This window comes from Equus przewalskii, chromosome 19 (assembly GCF_037783145.1).
Source record: "Equus przewalskii isolate Varuska chromosome 19, EquPr2, whole genome shotgun sequence".
NCBI classification, from domain to species: Eukaryota; Metazoa; Chordata; class Mammalia; order Perissodactyla; family Equidae; genus Equus; species Equus przewalskii.
This window is the reverse complement of record NC_091849.1, coordinates 62393643-62413055: the sequence shown is the minus strand read 5'-3', so window position 1 is coordinate 62413055 and position 19413 is coordinate 62393643. Positions and strand designations below refer to the sequence as shown.

At 36.9% G+C, this 19413-nt stretch overlaps 1 protein-coding gene across 29 annotated transcripts in view; it reads right to left on the bottom strand.

Annotated features, from left to right (window-relative positions):
- FAM135A (family with sequence similarity 135 member A) overlaps positions 1 to 19413 on the bottom strand; it is a 112525-nt gene continuing 93112 nt past the window's right edge. For 28 of the 29 annotated variants that reach the window (XR_011529839.1, XM_070584851.1, XM_070584864.1 and 25 more), the window contains 4 exons: positions 18227 to 18378; positions 16526 to 16636; positions 3446 to 3559; positions 1 to 1437 (listed from right to left, as the gene is read on the bottom strand). Coding sequence is in view for 27 of the 29 variants with exons in the window: in XM_070584851.1 (XP_070440952.1) it covers positions 1232 to 1437; positions 3446 to 3559; positions 16526 to 16636; positions 18227 to 18378 (583 nt within the window). In the remaining 2 variants the exon portion in view is untranslated. The remainder of the gene's footprint in view (positions 1438 to 3445; positions 3560 to 16525; positions 16637 to 18226; positions 18379 to 19413) is intronic. The other variant, XR_011529838.1, reaches the window with a different exon arrangement.

Below are 19413 nucleotides of genomic sequence, written 5' to 3'. Positions count from 1 at the left end.
TTTTAGCTGTTCTGTACACAGTCACTTGTTCATTTATTAACACCAGAGGCAATAACACAATGCTAAAAATAAACATGCATCAATTATACAATATATACTTACAAAAACCTTCTGTCCATCACAACTGGTGAATGCAAACAGACCTTCTATCCACCCTTAGTGCATTATTATTTTCACAAGTAAACCAGGAAAGGAAATGGTGAACTTAATGCTATTCAGCACCTTTAGTAAAGTCAAAAGACTTAACATCTCCATATATCAAAAACATTTGCATCTGTATCACCAAACATGTACAGTTAATTATTTTGTTCCATTTTTAACACAAATTATTTTATTTACATTACTCTTAGTTCAACAAATTTTAACAATATTTAAAAATTATCTAAATTCATAAAAGTATTTCATAAACTTCAACATTTAATTATTATGTACATACAAGGAAGTCTGTGAAAAAAGTTAAAGAAATGTAGTCAGAAAGTTCAAGCAACTTTACCAAATCTGGCAACATTCCAACTAATTCAAACCAGAGGGCATTCAAACGTTCAGAATCTCTAGATGCTGCTAACATGAACATGAAAAGTTCCAGTAATAAAAGTCAATATGAGAAATAATGTTGAAATCACCAGTAGAAAATATATTTTCATAGGCATGACACATGTTTAATAGCAACAGTAATAATGACTTTTTATAGAAAACTTTTATAACATTGTCATATATGAACTACCTGGTTTGATAGGGCTAAATAGTTGATTTCAAAAAATATATTTTAGCAGCCATAATTTTATTTCCAGTTAAAACATAGTAAAATGTTAAAAGTAAAATTTATAATTAACTAAATAATACCCCAATACTAGAAAATTTAAAATCCCATGCTATTCTAGCAATAATGGCCTCTAATATGATGTGTCTGATGTGAGGATTGTGGAAAGCCAATAATAAACAATCAGACATACATATGGGCTTGAAGTTTCACTGAAATTTCACTTATGTAGCAAAATATATGAAAAAGTAATAGAAAAGTAAAAAGATAAAATTAAAAAAATATTGCACAGCCACATTACCTAAAAAGTAAAGTTGATGTTTAAAAAGCTCTAAACATGGATGATATAAATTATCTTCCATATAAAAAGATATAAATATTTCTTAGAACTTATCAGCATCTACAGTTTAATACATTATTTGAATCACTGTTGAATGAGGTAATTGTCAAGTCTCTAATAACGTTTTTATCCTATTGGAAATATTTAAGGGCAGCAACCAGAAAGAATTTCTCTAAAAATATTTCCGAATCAAGAACAGCTATGTGTGCAGCTCTCCCAATGAGTGAATCAGCTGTGTTGGGCAATGCGTTGATGACGTTATAGCGAACCAAATTACAGTCCTTGCTTTGCAGAACTGGGCGAAGCAAGTTGTGGATCATTTCTGAATAGATCTGTCCTATGGAACAAATAGAAAAAAGGAAAATTAGTTCACATGACTAACTGAAAAAAGTTCTATGCCAACTTTTGTATAATTCATGAATTATAGTTACATTATTTCCATTTGAAGCAGAAAAATGTCTTTTAAAAGGTTTCTTTTTTCTTTGACTATCATTTTTGAGACTGTTTTATAGAAAATATAATCACATTATTTATCTAGCCAAGTAAAAATCACAAATTTATTACATGCTATTCTTATCAACTTGATATTTTTGATTCCAAGCTATAACTATAACAGAGCAAATAGTTTTATTCAACAGTAAGTTACTTATGACTCATTAAACCATTATAAAAGCAAGGTAGCCACGCTGAGACATTTTGATTAGGCAAAATTTAAAACTTTATAGTAAGCGCTTTAAGAATGCTTCCATGGCAGTCAACACTATTCCACATATTTCTCAATTATTTTGAGAAATAACAGCAACTTCCTGTAGTCAGAAGAACAACGTGAGTTTGGCTCAAAGATCTTTGTTTTGGTCTGAAGGTTTACTTAATGCTTGGTTCTGCTTTTAATTCCAAAACTGTACTATCTCCCTCTTTTTGATTAATTTTTACAATGGATTTATTAAGGTCATGCTAAATATAAAAGATAAAGGTTAGATATACATACGTATAAAAGTACAAGCTGCCTTATAAGGGGCAAAACAGTTTTTAATGCTTATGCATTACTATATTATCAACAGATGAGTGCTAACACGTACCCACGGAACCTGTGAATTTTAGGGAGGCAGTACTAAATTTCAGAGGAGAGGGAGGATGTAGCTGTGAGGAAGGATGAGAAGGGAACAGTGTGTAGATGCAATTACAGAAAGCAGAGAGAGGTGTCTAAGAGAAAGACTAATATCACATAGATCCGCAGAAGGCTTTTTCACTCCTACCTCTCCTCTTGTCTTCATTGTGAGTCAAGGTGGATTTCTGGTTCCATGCTATTTAAAAAATATTTACAAGGGAAGAAGTCCAAACCTGTCTTTATTAGATTCCCTGTCCCCCAGTGGCACAGAATTTTACTGTTAAAACAAAGGACATTTATCTAGTTTCAGTGACCCATCTGAAAGTTAAACTTACGCTGAATTTTTCCCTAAGTGGACTCGAGCCTTTTCCCTTAAGTGGACCCTTGCAAGAATGTAAGTAAAAAAGAAAGTAGAAAAGAAAAAAAGGGTCGTTCTCAAGTCACAAAATGCTCAAAATTGTTTGTTAAATGAATAGAGTACCTACTATGTGCCCGTCACCATACCAGGCAATGCCAATACAAACGTACATGAGAGTCCCTGCCTGAAGGAGCTGTCATTGTCACGCTGTGGAAAAGCAAAGGATTAAGAGTGCATTTAAAATCAGCCTCATTCCAACAAAGGAAGTGAGGCAACTCGGGGAGGCAGGACACCCAGGGTCTTGCCCTATGCCTGTAATTAACTGCTGTGTCTTTGAATAAGCCACTCAGCATCTCTGGGCCTCAGTTATAAAATGAGCAAACAGCACTCAAGTCTCCTTCTGGCTCCAAATAGCTATGATTTAAATTACTTTTATTATTCAAAAATAGCGAAAGAGTAAATATAATCTATATCATTCACTATCACTAAAGAGGAGCAAGTCTTTGCTGCCACTTTGACTAAACGTGAGATACAGACTAGCTCGCAGCATAACCTTTATTACAAACACCAATCCTGACAACGTGGAGGAAACCAAAGTTCAGATCACACTGGAGGCAGTGGGACGGAGAAGCATTTGTAATTAGATGAAAGAGCTCTTTCATAAGAGCAGTGACTGCTTCACTGGCACAGGCATCTCACACGGCAGGAGGAAAGACAGGAAGACAACTGGAGGAGGGAGAGCTGTCGATACCAGGAGGTGGAAAAGGAAGTAAAAGGAGAGATGAGGATGAGAGAAGAGAGAAGGTGATTAAAGAAAAGTTTGGGAAGAAGCTCCTTTGTAGACAGACCTCTCTGAGAATTTATAATTGACATCATTACCTGCCTGCTTGTCCTTTAAAGCTGTTTTACACATTTCAATGCGGGCAGAGTGGTAAGGAACATAGCGATCCTGTAGAGACCCCACCAGCACAACATTTTTGAAATAGTGAAGCCCTGTGAGGAGAAAAATACTGAATTACAATGCAATAATTCACCAGATTTAAAACAACTTATTAGTATCATACTAAGTGACCAAAAGAAAATTTTATTTCCTCAGTAGTACTAAGTTTATGGCTTTAAAAATACTTGAATTCTTTCTCCAAATTTTCACATATTATCTACAAAACCCCCAGCTTCATTGTTATGTAGTTTATATGCTGATATGAAAAATGTGTTTGTACTGAGTAAGAGCAGGGATTGTGGTATGGGGTGTGGACTAAAATTCTACAGGAAAGTCATGATATTCCTACCTTCCAAAGGCTAGTCCTCAATATTTAGGAATATTTTCCAAAGAAACAAAATTACACTCTTCCATAAAAACAAACACCCTTACAGCTGACTTTTTAGTTTAAGTTTTCATCTGAGTTTTGCCTAATATTACTCATATTTTCTCCTTAAGTATGATGTCAAGAGGTTACATGCCTTGATTTTTCAATAAAAATCATGATCCATCCACAGACTTTTGTCAGCTTCCTTTATTTTTATTTTTTAGTAAATATATACCTTTTTTCCTGAGGAAGATTCTCCCCTGAGCTAAAATCTGTGCCAGTCTTACTCTATTTTGTATGTGGGATGCTGTCACAGCATGGCTGCCAAGTGGTGTAGGTCCATGCCCAGGATCTGAACCCACAAACCTGGGGTGCTGAAGCAGAGCGTGCTGAACTTAACCACCAGGCCATGGGGCCGGCCCCCTATGTTTTAGTAAATATTTTTTAGTAAACTAGGTGAATTTAGGGCTTGGGACCTTGGGATACTTTGTTAATTAGTTAATCTAAGTAGTGAAACCATGTTCTTTACCACTTTAGAACCAGTAATGTTCTAATTTTACTATTTGGCTCAGACTAGTAAACAAAAAATAAAAATTTTATGTGACTATTAAATAAGATACACATCGATTATGGCAATACATAAAAATTGGGGTGTGTAATGCATTGAATTTTGTTCTGGAACATTCCAGAGTAGAATTTTGATACTTTTTGTCCACTGAAATTCAGATTCTTAGAGACAAGCCAATTGTGGCGACTACCACGGTCCAGAATATAGGAGGGCTTGGTAGAAGCTTTTCTCCCCTGGAACCCAAGGACTCTAATACTAACAGTGCAGACCCACACACAGCAGGGGAGACCATACACGTCCTCTGTGCCACATATAAGGTCATCCTCCCTTTTTCCCAATGAGAAGATACATACTTTTTGGCAATTTGAATACATAAAATTCTAGAGATATAAGTGAAATAATCAAACGTCTATAATAGGAATTAATTCAATTGCACAAACATTTAAAACTATATTTTAGAAAAATATTAAGAACAGTTGTTTTTCCCCTTCATTCTCACATTTCACGAGACAAATTCATTCCACTTTTGGCATCATTTGATACCAATGTCTTCGTTAGCCTTAGTGCCACTTTGGGAATCATCTACATGTCCTAGAGCAGCGGTCTTCAAACTGCTACGCGTTCACCCAGGGGTAACTGAAGTCTCTCCATGGTGCAGACGGGCACATACAGCTTTAGGAAAATTCCCTTCCAGACCCTAACTTCCATACGAGCACTCTTCTAAAATTGACTTGTCCTTCTCCCACTTTACAAGAGAAAGATATTCTCTAATTGATTTCAGATCTTATTATGGTGTACGGTCCTGGAGCATAAAAGTCTCTGGGGGAACCAAGCAAAATACGAATTAAATATAACTTTTTCTGACAAAAAGCGTGATTTGACTGACTGATAACAAGAAATGGCTTTGTCAATTGTACTTTACGGCACACACTTTTTATAAATTGAATGAGCTAAACCTATACCTCCAATAGAATGAGTTGTCTTTATATTTTTATAAAAATATAATTACAGTAAATATGTACTATGTGATATGCCAGAAAATATATCCTTTGCAACTACTTAAAGTTATAGAAAATATTTTTAGGCATCACTGTAAAATTATACAAGGGGGTACATACTTTTTCAAAATTCTTTTAAGGGGTAAACCGGCCAAAAATATGAAAACCATGTCCCACGGTACATCATCTTCCCTTCTACCCAAGTTGTTTTTGGTATTGTATTTTTTGAATCTAAGAACAATTCTGTTACTGAAATTTTATCCTAAGCTGCATAAACTGGGTCTTCATTTATCTACATTTGTGTTCTCCATAAAGGGCTGCCGCACTGCTCAATTCCAGGGTGTCATCTGCTCCAGTCAACACGAACACCACTCCCTGAAGCTGTGCACTGTGCCCGCAGCAGCCTTGCTCAGCAATGTTCGTTTCTGAGCTGTGCGCCGTGCCCGCAGCAGCCTTGCTCAGCAATGTTCGTTTCTGTACTTTCCTAAATGACTATTTTCCCTCAAACCACAGCAACTTCTTCACTCTCTTCACTCTCACCTTATGACCCTGCTTCTTATTTCACTGAGAATATAGAGGAGAAGAGAAGTTCCACATTCTCCCACCTAAACGCAAACCAGCCTGCCACTCCTGTACCTTCATGTCTGTCTCACTCTTGCTCCCACTGACGAAGTGTCACAGTCCCACCTCAGGCTGGTCCTTTCAAGAGTACGCCAGGTCCCTCCCCTCCTGCGCACTGACGAAGTGTCACAGTCCCACCTCAGGCTGGTCCTTTCAAGAGTACGCCAGGTCCCTCCCCTCCTGCGCACTGACGAAGTGCCACAGTCCCACCTCAGGCTGGTCCTTTCAAGAGTACGCCAGGTCCCTCCCCTCCTGCGCACTGACGAAGTGTCACAGTCCCACCTCAGGCTGGTCCTTTCAAGAGTACGCCAGGTCCCTCCCCTCCTGCGCACGTAAGAACACAGCTCTAGTAGCAGTCCCATTCCTCGCCTGCGCCACCAATTTCCTCTTTTGTACAGATCATTCTTATCAGTATGCAAAACACTTTGTCTCCCACTGAAAAAAAAAATCAATCACCTGTCCTTAGACTTTATACTCCTCTGCAATTACCACCCCATTTCTTGCCACTGCTTTATTTCTATGGTTTATGTAGTATACATAGTTTATATTATAAGAATGATAGGCATCACATTAAAAAATTATATTAAATGTATTTTTCAAAATAAGAGCTCTTTGCAGAGATTCTGATACTCAGGTTGAGAATCACTGCTTTAGACTGAGATCCTTGAGGAGAGTGTCTACGTCTCCTCAGGCTCAGCCAGCTCAGTGGGTGGAAGTATGCAAAATCAATGCAGATTAGATGAGAGGATTTCTAAGATACCCTTTAACTCTCAGATTCCATGATGATGAAATAAATAAAGATCCTGATACTGATATAAATATACTACACTGTCATATTTCTAAACGTGATTCCTAACACAATCCTGTGCTTTAAAAATGCATTTTAGGGACTGGTCCCGTGGCCGAGTAAAGTTCTGCACGCTTTGCTTCAGCAGCCTGGGCTCCTGGGTTCAGATCCCAGGCACAGACCTACTCCACTCATCAACCATGCTGTGAAGGCATCCCATATACAAAGTAGAGGAAAACTGGCACAGATGTTAGCTCAGGACTAATCTTCCGCAAGCAAAAAAAAAAGGAAAAAAAAAGAAAAAAAGGAAGACTGGCAACAGAAGTTAGCTCAGGGAAAATCTGAAAAAACAAAACAAACAAAATAAATGCATTTTAAATTTAGTAATAAGTCTATTTTAATAATAGTTTTTCAACAACAATGTATTCATACTAATACTGTGCTTCTGCACAGAAGGTTTGCTTTTTGTTCTATCCAAGAACCAAGTTAGTGACACAGACTATGACTCTTTGAATCTTTTGATTTCAATTCCTTGTCTAGCAGTGCTGGCTAGAGAGGGCAGAGACTGCAAGTGAAACGTGGGAGGCTCGAGTCGCAATGCTGCTGGGAATTATGGAAGTACTGCATCTGAGCTGAAGTCCAGCTAATAACAATGTCTGAAGTCTTTATTTCAGAAGTCTTATACTCTAGGCTCATCCTCTCCACACCTACACTGATTCCACCTGCTCAAAGATGACCTAGTTAACTGGTCTTCAGTTGCTTACTTCACCCAGCCCCTGAAGTGGCTAACTCTTGGTTGAAAAGCAACCTCTAACGCAGAAAAATAACAAGATTTCCCCATCTACAGAATGAGATAGTGTAACTAAAAAAGTTTCTAAACATTTTAGTTACTTTTCAGGATTACCAATAAAAAGATTAAAGTAAATCCTCCATATTTTTCTGGACTGTATAACATGATTTATGTATGACATTGTAACGGTAACTTTCGTCCTCATTATCTTAGTCTTCCTGATACCTTTGACGACTAATTTTTCTGAAAATTCTAATGCGTTTTAAAGCAATTCATATTGACTCATCTTCTGTTTACTCTCTGGAATTGGCTAAAGAAATGGTTCTAAACTGGTAGCTCTGCACTCTAAGGGACATTTAGCAGTGTGTGGAGACACTTTTGTTGTCACACTGGGGGGCTGGGGAGTGTGAGGGTGTGGAGGCGTGTGGGTGCTACTGGCGTGTGGTGGGTAAAGTCAGAGATACTACAAAATATCTTGCACTGCACAGGACAACCCCGGACAACAAAGAATTATCCAGTCCAGAATGTCACTAGTGCTGAGGTTGAGAAAACCCTGTGCTTTTAAAACCGACACAATTCTCAGAAATATCGAACTATTCTTATTTTTACTCATTTACTTTAAATACATTTGAAAGAATTTGCTTCCTAAAATAATGTTAGCTGATGCTGACTCTTTTCCACACTTTCAGAAACAAAATAAAACGTTATTTACAAATCGTGACACCTGTTACTACACCCCCTGTAACCTGCTGGAAGGAGAGATTACCTTGTGCCCTCGCGGCACAGAGGAGACTTCTGTAACTGTTATATTTTATTTGTCAGACTTCAACAGCTGGTAAAGACTTTCTAAGCAGATGTGTTTTGGAAGATGTTAAAATAGAAACGTTTTGTTTCTGAAATTCTGACAATTAATAGATTTTTACTTGGCTATTTTTGAGCCCTCATTGTAGAATGCAAGAGTGCCCATGATCCTTCTCTCGAAGTAATCCTGCCCACTTCACTGCAGTCACTAGTCTGGATATAATATTTACCTTCCTTGCTCCACTTTCTTCATCTTCTTTCTTTCCCTTGCTATTCAAGGCTGACATGCTGGTATGCCATATCCATACTGTGTAAATTATTTATATATCCTATGACCAATCTGTAGAATGCTATAGGTTTTTTTGGTCAGAAGTTGCTAAAAAAATTTAATGGATGTTTATAATTGTAATGCCTTAATCAAAAAAGATAATTTCCTCTTAAAAGTGACATTTCTATAGCCTATTACCAGATCTATTGTGTTCACAAAACAAAAAAGGCAATTCACACGTAATAAATATACGATTTTTACAAAAAAATAACATTTCTCAAGTGTTTTAGAAATCACACAAATTTCAGGCTTTTAAATACTTCCTTAATTTTGAAATAATGAATAGCTTTCAATTAAGAAAAGCTACTAACTAATGATATGTTGCAGAGATAGACTATTTCAAAAGGAAGAATCACAGGGGAGGCTTTGTTTAAATAAAAAAAGGAAGAAGGCAGATGGCTGGATTTTGCTTTAGACAGGTTATTTTAGGTCTTCCCCAAAGAACAGGAAATTGGCTGTTCAGAAGAAACAGAAACAATAATTGGCCCTGGGCAACCAAGACTTTGTAGCTTTGGCAGAGTACAATATAAAAGAAATGATCACGAAGGCTTTTGTTTAAAAACACCTGAGAATAGCATATTGATTAAGTAAACATTGTTCTATGTTGTCCTGTTTTATTTACTTATGCTTCTGACGTGAACCCATAAATTTCTACTTTGTAAATAAAGTAATTTTTGTATATAGACAGGTGTAGCAATTTCCCAGAATTGATTACTCATATCTCATGATTCTCTAGACATCCCCCCCGCCCCCAAAAGGGAAAAAATTTGCTCTAACCCGTGATAATATCACAATTTTAAAATCAATTAATGAATATTTGTTAATGTTTAAAACTGCAGTTAGAAATAGCTTCTAAAGTTCTTGAAAATATCATTAATGGTGAAACAGGAAATGGTCTGAACCATGCACGACTGCTTACTAGCTTTATAACCTGAGGCAAACCACTCAACCTCTCTGTGCTTCAGAGCCCTCATCCGCAAGATGGGGACCAACAGTCCTACTTCATAAGATTAACTCAGCTAAGGTGTGTAACGTGCTGAGATGACACCTGGAACACAGGAAGTGCCATACGTATGTTAGCTATTATTGCTCTTTTTCTTTTTTTTATTGCAGTAACATTGGCTTATAACATTACATAAATTTCAGGTGTACATCGTAATATATTTTGATTTCTGTGTAGATTACATCATGTTCACCACCCAAGGACTAATTACAATCCGTCACCACACACATGGGCCTAAGCACCCCTTTTGCCCTCCTCCCTCCCCACTTCCCCTCTGGTAACACCAATCCAATCTGTCTCTACGTGTGTGTTTGTTGTTGTTTTATCTTCTCCTTATGAGTGAGATTATACGGTATTTGACTTTCTCCCTCTGACTTACTTCACTTAGTATAATATCCTTGAAGCCCATCCATGTTGTTGCAAATGGCAAGATTTCACCCTTTTTTTCATAGCTGAGTAGTGTTCCATTGTGTAAATATATATCCACCACATCTTCTTTATCCATTCATCGCTTGATGGGCACTTAGGTTGTTTCCAAGTCTTGCTATTGTGAATAATGCTGCGATGAACATAGGGGTGCATGTATCTTTAGACATTCTTGTTTTCATGTTCTTTGGATAAATATCCAGAAGTGGAATAGCTGGATCATATGGTATTTCTAGTCTTAAGTTTTGGAAGAATCTCCATGCTGTTTCCCAGGGTGGCTGCACCAGTTTACCCCGCCAGCAGGGTATGAGAGTCCTCTTTTCTCCACATCCTCTCCAACACTTATTTCCTGTCTTGTTAATTAGAGCCATTCTGATGGGCATGAGGTGATATCTCATTGTAGTTTTGATTTGCATTTCCTTAATAATTAGTGATGTTGAACATCTTTTCATGTGCCTGTTGGCCATCTGTACATCTTCTTTGGAGCAATGTCTTTTGCCCATTTTTCAATTGGGTTATTTGTTTTTTTGTTGTTGAGATGTATGAGTTCTTTGTATATTTTGGATATTAACCCCTTATCAGATACATGGTTTGCAAATACCCTCTCCCAAATGTTAGGTTGTCTTTTCATTTTGTTGATGGTTTCCTTTGCTGTGTAGAAGCTTTTTAGTTTGATGTAGATTCATTTATTTTTTCTTTTGTTTCCCTTGCCTGGTCAGACTAGCTATTATTATTTATCCTCATATTTTAGTATTATCTAATGCAAGTCATGATTGTTAGAGAATAGTATTCTTTCATGTTATTTCCCAATAATAATACTAATTCAATTCAGGTATATTCTAATAAACTCACATTTGGGCACAAGTGGAAATCTTAAAACATAAAAACAATTTTAATAAGTCATTTGAAAAAGTGTGTATAGCCACTAATACTGATATTTAGATGAGCTGATTTTTAATAGTTCTGTTAAAAAATATCTTAAAAGATTCATGATGTTCATGTGAAAGCAAATTTGTAAAATTTGTAATGTTAATATCATTTTAGTTCAGGCAGCTCTTCTTTGAGAGCTATTTTTACCATCTAAATCATTTTACATGCAGCATTTCATTTAATCCTTTAACAGTCTTGACAGGAGGACATTATTGCTCCCATTTTATCAATGAAGAACCTGAAGCTTATTATTTTTTTTCAATTTAATTATTTCATTGAGGTCATATTGGCTTATAAGATTGTATAAGTTCAAGTGTACATTATTATATATTCGTTTCTGCATAGACTGGATCGTGTTCACCACCAATAGACCAGTTTTTATCCATCACTACACATATGTGCCCCTTTGCCCCTTTCGCCTCCCCCGACCCCCTCCCCTCTGGTAACCCCTAATCTGTTCTCTTTGTCCATGTGTTAGTTTATCTTCCACATGAGTGAAATCACAGTGTTTGTCTTTCTCTGTCTGGCTTATTTCACTCAGCATAACACCCCCAAGGTCCATCCGTGCTGTCACAAATGGCAAGACTTCAGATTAAGTGACTTAGCTTTTCGGCCAGAACTGATCTCTGCGTGTGAGTGTAAAGTTTGGCTCTTAAGCAGTTAGGTTGCTATAACCAGAGGGGTGGCAAGAGTCTTGCCATGCATAAGGCAACTAATAAAGGAATGACTTGTAAGCCAAAGTTTTAACTAATCCTTAGGCAGTAACTCAAGCGCAAAAGATCCACTCTCATCTATTAGTAGTTAGAAACTCAGTAATACAGATATCTGTACAGACGGGGAAGGCCATGGATTAGAGAAATTTTACAGTTATGCTTTCTTTCGTGTTTATATTTTCTTATGTTAATATTAGTACTATTGCTAATTAAATTTTACTTTGTGAAATGCATATAAATACACAGATCCCAGGGAACATTACATTATTTTGCTTTTCGTATGTTTCCTAACCTGTCAGCAGCAGTGGTACAAACCCCTCAGCAGACAATGGTTCTAATTCACGTCAGCAAGTTTTTCTCACATGAGAACTATACACTATACTCGATTTTGTAGGAATATCTTATAGTTTTATGAATCAAGTATGTATTTCTGGGCACTGTCAGTAACTTGTTGTTGCTTTGCACCCTTAGAAACAAAATCAGACAACTTGACCCATAAGAGAACTGTTCTTTCACGGATTCCAATGACAGACAATACACGAAATCACCACCCCCAGTCTCTTCCTCATATTAATAACAACATTTATGGCAGAATCCCGAAAAAGCTAAAACAAGACTCAAACAACGCGGGCTACATTCAATTACTAAATCTATCCAGTGTCCATATCAAATGTTCCAAAAGCAGGATGGGTGACAGGAATGAGGATAAAAAGATTTAAATGGCCATGGCTTAAGTTTACAAGTTCCTTCAGACTTGGAACTATCAGTTGCCGAATATATGCGTTTGATTTTCAGCTTTTAGATACTGAAAATAATATTGAAAAGATCACTCATTGATTCAATGGGTTTATAATGAACACCTACCAGGAAGAACTATAGTAAATATTGAGTGTGTATGTGGGGGTGGGAGAGGGCAGTCACAGACCCTACTTAAGGAAAGGTTAACATATATAAAAATGACTGACATGAGATAAGCTATAATGGGTATGAAAAGTGAAGTTCATAGATAATGCTATAGGAGCTCAGAGATAATATTAGCAATCTTGGGATGTGGCATGCAAGGGAGTGGGGTCAATCAAAGGTGACACAGAGGTATTTCAAACCAAGTAATTTAGCAGATAGAGTACCATTAAAAGGATGAGAGAAGAGGTAGTACAAGAAGACACCGCGTTCCGTTTTAGACACATCTGGTTTGATATGTAAGTAGAGATGTCTAACAGGCAAATTAAAACTGGCATTCATTAATGAGGTCAGTCTGGAGGGGTAAGATTTGGGACATAAAGCCATATTCTGAGCACTCTACCAGGTACCCTGAGAGTAGAGAAGTGTTGAACCAGGGCGTCAAGAAAAACTTCTGACAGGAGGTGGCGCTTGAGTTTAATTTTAGAAGACGAAGAGAATTAGTTCTAAAAAGATGGGTAGACACATGGGAGGAATGGTGGTAGAAACAGCATGGGTGATACCAGGAAGCAAAAGACATGTGTGGCAAAGGATGTGCGTGTGGGAAGAGTACGGTATGAAGCAAGTAAAAGGATTAGGAACCAGATGATAAGGATTTGATGCCCTCAGCCATGGAGTCTAAACTTCACCCTGAAAGCTATGAGGCGTACGACAAGACTTTCAAACAGGAGCTGTATGGTCTGATTTAATTTTTAGAGCATTTCATCTAATGAGGAAGTGAGACTGGGGAGAAGGGGGCATACAGGACTCAGGGTAACCATATGGAGGCCGCAGCAATGATCTAAGTAAAAGTGATGAAGGTGGAACTAAGGCAGTGGCGAAGAAAAGGAAGAGAAGTCTCCACCACTTACTGAGAAGGCTGAATGCTCCATGGCTTGGTAACTCAGTGGACATGAGGCCAGAGTGAGACAGAGGAGTACAGAACAACTTCTAAGTTTCTGGCTGGGTAGACGGTGGTGCCATTCCTATAGATGTGGAATCCAGAGAAGTGAATCTGAGGGGAAAGATGAGGTCTCTGAAAACTTAGATGTCATGTGAGACTTCTAAGTGAATATATTCAGTAGGCAGCTGGACGTATAAGTCCAGCACAGAACAGAGGACTGAGCTAGAGATGTACACCTGAGAGTTACCAGTGGTGAAGACGGACATGGAGTGATGCTGTCAAAGAGGAAGGGACAGAGTGAGAGGGGCAGATGACAGAGGCTGGAGCCCAAGGAGAACACCTACATTTAAGAGGCAAGGAAAGAAAAGGAACTCACGTACGAAGCAGAGAGTCAAGATGGATGAAAACCAGGAGAGACTGATGTTACAGAATTGGAGGGAGGAAGTATTTCAAGAAGGAAAGTGTTTCAATAGTCTTAAATGCCAGTATGTTCAAATAAAAGAGGGAAAAGAGGAAAGTGGATCTGGCACTCTTCAGGGGAGAGGTGAGAACAGAAATCAGATTACAATGGATTGAAGAGTGAAATAGAAGATAAGGAAGTAGTGAAAGTGATTGTTTTCTCTTTCAAGAGGCTCAACTCTATTAAAAACAAAGGAGAAACAGGAGGACAACAACAGAATCAGTGATCAAGGGAGGTGTTTATTATTATAATGACTCCCAATGGGAGAAACTGGAATAACTTTATACGTTAAGGGATTAGCCACTGAAAAGGGGAAGTTTGAAGACTGAGATGAGAAGGAATGGATTCCAAAAAAGAGAAAGGGGAATTATTGGACCCCTGATATATCTTCTACAGAACTAGAAGGAAACCACAGGTATGCTAATGTTTATAGGTAAAAAGAAAGGAAGTAGAAAAGTTCTTGCTTGATGGCCTTAACTTTCACAGACCAAAGTAGGAAGCAAAGTCATTCATGGAAGTGAAGGTAGCAATGGTAGTTTGAAGTCTGAGGAAAAGAGGTGAAAAACTAGAAAAGCTTTAAGAGAAAGAATAGAAAGCTACTGAGAGACAACTAGATGGGGACCCCGTGGATCACTGGTCTTGATTGGCATGTCTGTGTAATCCTTTTTGGTGGAGCTCAACAAGCCAGGTAAGAAACAGCAATACAGGTTTGCTAGACAGCTATGATGGAAACCAAGGGGTAAGAATGTCTGAATGATAAAAGTGATAATTCATGGAGTCTGAGATGGATCAGAAGGGAGTAGAACCATGAAGAACAGGGTAATCTTAGGAAAATGGAGTAGAGATCTCAAGTCTACAAAGCAGGGGGGAACAAGAGAGTGAGAAAGTATAGGATATTGTAGGCATAGAACAGAATATTGGTTGAAATTTCAGGGGTGGAGTGTAGCCATGGTGTGGGTTTAAAGTGGAGTGGAATGGAAGTTACTAGAGTTGAGAAAGGCTCTGTACTGCTAGATGAATCATCTAAATGGTTAACTAAAATGGTTTAATTTTGGTTAAATTACCAAAAATGATGCCAGGATTCAGTATATTAAGATCCAAGAATATCTTTTCCCAAGCATAATTGTGTAGTAAACGTTTGTCCATGAACTCTTATTAGAGTTCTCACTGAACATGTGAGGAGTGACCAGATCATTATATCAAGGAAGACTGGAAGGTAACACAGCTTGGATGGTGTAACCTCCAAGGAAGTAGTTTTACATGACAGTGGAGGAGCAATGATTGCGACTGGGAATGGAAGCCAGAGCACTGTTTCTCCACTCTAGGTGGCACTCAGTAAATAAGAAACTGAGCTGCTTCTGTAGCAGGGGAGGCAACGTATAGCATGAGAGATTTGGCCTGCTGCCTTTTTTTTGGTAAAAAAAACTTTTCTGGAACACGGCCACACTCACCTGTTTATGTACTGTCTATGGCTATTTTGTCTACAACTGCATTGTTAAGGGGTTGCAACAGAGATCACATTGCTGCAAAACCAAAATATTTACTCTCTGTACCTTTAGAGAAAAAGTTTGCCAACCTCTGCTCTAAAATGGAGGGAGGGGGCAGTTAAGAACTATCTAGGTTATGTCTCCACTTTAGGAGGAAGTGGAGATAGCATTCTTTGAAGATCAAGATGAGGGCAGTCTGTTCCCCTCAAATGGAGATTTCAGAGGACACAGTAGAAAGAACACGCTGGGAAGACAGGAGATTGAGGAGGAGTCTGGGAGAGGTGGGGATGTCAGAGGTAAGGTCATTTACAGAGACTGAGGATGGCAAAGGAGTGGTTGGGGACTTCAGGCTGAAAGCTTGGAATATAAATTCAAGATGGGAAATATATTTAACAATCATTATTAAGAGATGGATAACAAGATTCATCCAGTAGCAAGAATTTGTAGAAAGAATAACTATTAGTAGTTTAGTTTCTGATATTTTCCAGCAATGCTTGAATAGTCCTAGAATAGGAAGGCAGAAAAATATGTGGCAGTTTATAAAAAGGGTTAAGGATTGAGGTGGGGCAGTTAGAAGCACAGGAGGGCTAGGACATGCAAAAGCCTCGTTTAAAAACTAACTTCTCACTGGTACTGAATGATAAATGCCGAGATTTTTAGGATAATTTCAGAGTAGCTGTGCAGCTCATACAAGACAAATACAATCATGTGAAAAAATTATACAACCATGCTCTCAACTGCTTAGTTTTAAATAGTCTGCTCTCATTATTAAGAAATTATAATCAACTAATATTTTTTTAATCACCAGAAAGACATGTTCTCAATTTATTTGCTAAAAGTTTATTTTAAAAAAAGGTTTTCAAGTGAATGTTTTCAAAACTGTTACTATATACTTACCTGCTTTATTACTAAGCTTGTATAAGAAAGTTTGGCGAGGGTCTGAATGATCTCGACATGTCAATTGCAAAAGAGAACCTGATTTTTTCCATTTCTGCATAAACCACAGACCTAGAGAGTTATAAATGACATATGGGTATAACTGGAAATACATGGCAACATGTGCTAAGATTATTAAATTTAACATATATTTTACTTCAAAAAACGACAATCCCCAAACTAGCATTTTGTTAGCTAATAAAAAAATATATTTGCAAAATATTTCCATTTTCTGATAACAAATATAAAAATACGCATGCACACATAGGTTAACCAGGGGTTAATGGTTAGTTGCTAGAAGGCCTGGTATTTCTACCTCATTCAGTAATGACATAGATAATGGTCTAAGAACAACAAGTTTGGGAAAATTGTATGTTCAGTTATATTTGTTCAAATGATAAAGAAGCAAAGGGGGAAAATCTTCAAACACAGCTGTGGATCCAAAGGTCTAAGCACCGAGCCTTTAGTCTACAGACAGTTGCAGTTAAGGTTTGGCAGACTGACTGTATAAGGACCAGTCCTTAGAATGAGCAATTGGTTAATGTTTTCTAGTAATAGCTGAATATAATTTAAGTCCCATATTTAATTGTATTTCTTTATATTATCATTTACTTATATTTAAATGCATCTTCCCCTTAATTAAGTGAAACCTCAATCATTCTGGAATGGCTTTTCAAGATTGTGGAATATTCGTTTCCACTTTTGCTGCTTCTAATATTACAGAGGGGAACAGGAGAAGAAAAGAGAAAAAAACCCTTTACTTGATTAAATCTGATAACTGTAAGCCTATCTGGGGAGAAGTTCAATGAAGAAAAAAAATTCACAGTACTGCATCCTATTCAGATTGGGTTCTATTTTGTATTACTTAGGGATTTCATTTTTCTCATGCTCCCTTTTTGAAACAGTAAAAAATTAAAACTAGCTGTATTTTGAGTACCACCATTTGAAATGGGTCCAAAGGAAAATGGTACAGTTTCCTTGTCAATGAAAGTGGAAGAGAAAGTGGAAATAAGAGATTCAAGGCTCAGGGAAAAGAGAAAGAATAAAATCTCATTTATTCTCACAATGGAAATAATTGACTAAACTATGAAAACCATTTAAAAAATCTAAGGGAAAAACTGAGCCAAACAAAAAGCAAATCAAGTACCAGATCTTTCTTAATGAAAATATTTATTTATTCTAATAAAAATTGGGGCCTCAACATTCATTTTAATTTCTTTAAAAATTTTAGAATGCATTTTCTCAAAATATCCCTCTATTGTTACGAAACCAAAATCAGAGTTAATATTCTGCATAAAATACTTTATAACTTTATATTAAATATAGATATCTGTAATCTGCTCAACTAATGGAACAACAGAATAGCATGTTTATAAGATAAACATTTGCTGAAAATATTTAGACAGTTTAATACAAAAAAGAAAAAATGCTCTTCTGACTTTTGACAATTATCATCTCAATATGATAATATCCATTTTCTGAGATGACTTTTATCAGCTTATTTCATATGCATGACAAAATAGAAAAATTGTTACATCTTCTGTTTCATGAAATTCCAAGTATGTTACAAGTCAGTTCTAAAGTAAACACTAGAAAAGGTTAAATTTGTACTTAGATTTTCTCCCCATGCCTATTTTTTATACCACACAATAAACGTTTTACCTGTATTCACAAGGGCGCTGCTGTTGTAGAGCGTCCCAAGGTGAGGCCCAGAGAGGGAGAGGAAGGTGTGGAGCCTGTCAAGGTAATACTGAAACCTCGGCCTCGTGAGCACAGAACGGATTATTAAATTGCCCAGAGAATGTCCAATAAAGCTTCAAGAGGAAAAAAATGACATTTCTCCCGTAGTGTTAGTTTTAAAAACAAAAATCAAAGCTGAAACCACTATACACAGATATGAAATACTAAGAATTTGAAAATTTCTAATATGTTTTAAAATTACGGTTTGATACTTTGAAAGATGTAACACATTTTGAAGGAAAAAATTGAGAATGCAGTAGAAAATTCCCATTATTATATAATTTAAATGCTTACTCCATAGAAACAAGCTACTATCAGAAAATTTTTACTCATAGATTATAATTGCTTAGCAATAAAAACATTTTAAAAGTAACAATACATTGACTAGATGATAAATTTGCCTCCTTAGGCACACACACCAATTATTTACTTGTTAAGTAATGCTTTAAAACAAAATAATGAAACTGTACCTATAAAGGACGACTTGGGAGAAATTACATACCTGTTACTCTTATTCTCTGGTCTACACTCCAAAGTGGGAGAGTTCTTTGACTAAGTACTTTCAAGTTAAATATGTGCATTTTCCTACTATAAGTCTAAGATTATACCAAGAGAATAACTAATATTTATAAAGCACCTGACCTTTATTAAGGAATAGTTTAAATCAGAAGAGCCTTCTGCTTAGCATTATTCACAACAGATGGTGCATGAACCGCTGGGGACAATCAACAGTGAGAGAGCCCGACAGCTGCTCAACTCTGGCTCACAGACGGACCCGTGAGCAGCTCAGGATAGACTTCCCGCCCAAGCTGAAGTTCCTAAAGCTGTGGGGTGAGAGTTATGATGCTAACTAACAGTCCTCAATCAATCTGATCGAATTTTTGGATAATGATTGATTATAACTGACAATCTAACCCAAAAGAGGGAACACTTTTGTGGATGAATGAAAAAATTGAAATAATATACTATTTTCTCATCATAATAAATGAATAAAAGGATTATAAGATCACTGCAGAAAATTTAGTAAACAAACAGTATTTTAAAATCCATCAATGCAGAGAATAATTAGAACAAGAAAACAATCTCTCCTCCCCCCAACATACTTGCAC